General features: G+C 45.2%; 1 protein-coding gene across 1 annotated transcript; it reads right to left on the bottom strand.

The window, feature by feature from the left end:
* Window positions 1–419: 419 nt before the first annotated feature.
* Window positions 420–596, bottom strand: SARC_16567 (hypothetical protein; the record flags this gene model as incomplete). The annotated part of the gene is made up of 1 exon (XM_014289327.1): window positions 420–596. A coding segment is annotated over one exon (177 nt), but the record flags the coding sequence as incomplete, so codon positions are not given.
* Between the last annotated feature and the right edge of the window lie 439 nt (window positions 597–1,035).

Raw genomic sequence — 1,035 nt, forward strand, 5'->3', positions numbered from 1 at the left:
TCGAGCAGCAAGTGGTAAAACATGAGTGCTATAGAAGAATTAGCTACGTATATGTGTAAATATGGAATAGCATGCGGTTTAATATCGGGCTATACCTGTGCTTTATCTCAGAAGGCCTCTCGCCTGATGTTTTCAAGGGTGACTGGTCAGGGTAGTACGCAGAAATGGCAGGAAGTCCAGTTTATAAGCAGAGTGTGAGAACGGGATCATGGTATCATCAGATACATCCATTGCATTTGAGTATAATGCAGACAGATACATTGCGGCACTTGTCTACTGGCTTATATCTTGACCGCATGTGTTAAGCTGCATACATGCGGAGCGCAGTCGCAGCATCATATGCAAAACACGCTGCATGTTGAGCAATGACTTTACAGTCAAACGTATAGCTCGCTTGTCCTGTCACTCCATATTCTCACCTTGTCGGACAGTCGCAGTGCTGACTGTTCCACGGCCGTGCCCGGCTCTGAGTTACTCGGGGTATAAACAGAACTCCTCTCATCCCGTGTTGTTGTCGTGTGTGTATCGTTGTGATTGGTCGCATCGCGACTGCCTGCTCTCTGCAACGGAATGTCGTCAAACGGCACCATTTCAACCTTCGTATAGGGATCGAGATTGAGCGAAGAAGTTTGTCAGCTGTGACTTGCAACGAAAACAGAGCAGACCAGAGAATAGAGGGCGAGTTGACTACACAGTCTCATATTCGCATAGAGATTGACGAAGAGCATCGAAAGCGATTGATTCAATAGTACATGTTGTGTGGGTATAGTCAACAGTGTGGTCGAGATCAATTGTATTTATTTTAAATGCTTTAAAGCCATATGTGGGCCAGCGAAGGGAAGCACAAACGTAGTCAAATTCAGCCACATACAATAAAAACGCATTGTGTCTAAGATACAATCCAAACAGAGACAGTTGCGTCGGTAAACGTACACCCGCACTAGTTAAGTACCCGAAAGAAGTCTGTAAGGCAACACATCTACAAACGAACATAGGCAGCTTCACTTTCGAGATAGACAAAGAGTTGTGGTTACC

Source organism: Sphaeroforma arctica (genome assembly GCF_001186125.1).
Source record: "Sphaeroforma arctica JP610 unplaced genomic scaffold supercont1.8394, whole genome shotgun sequence".
NCBI classification, from domain to species: Eukaryota; class Ichthyosporea; order Ichthyophonida; genus Sphaeroforma; species Sphaeroforma arctica.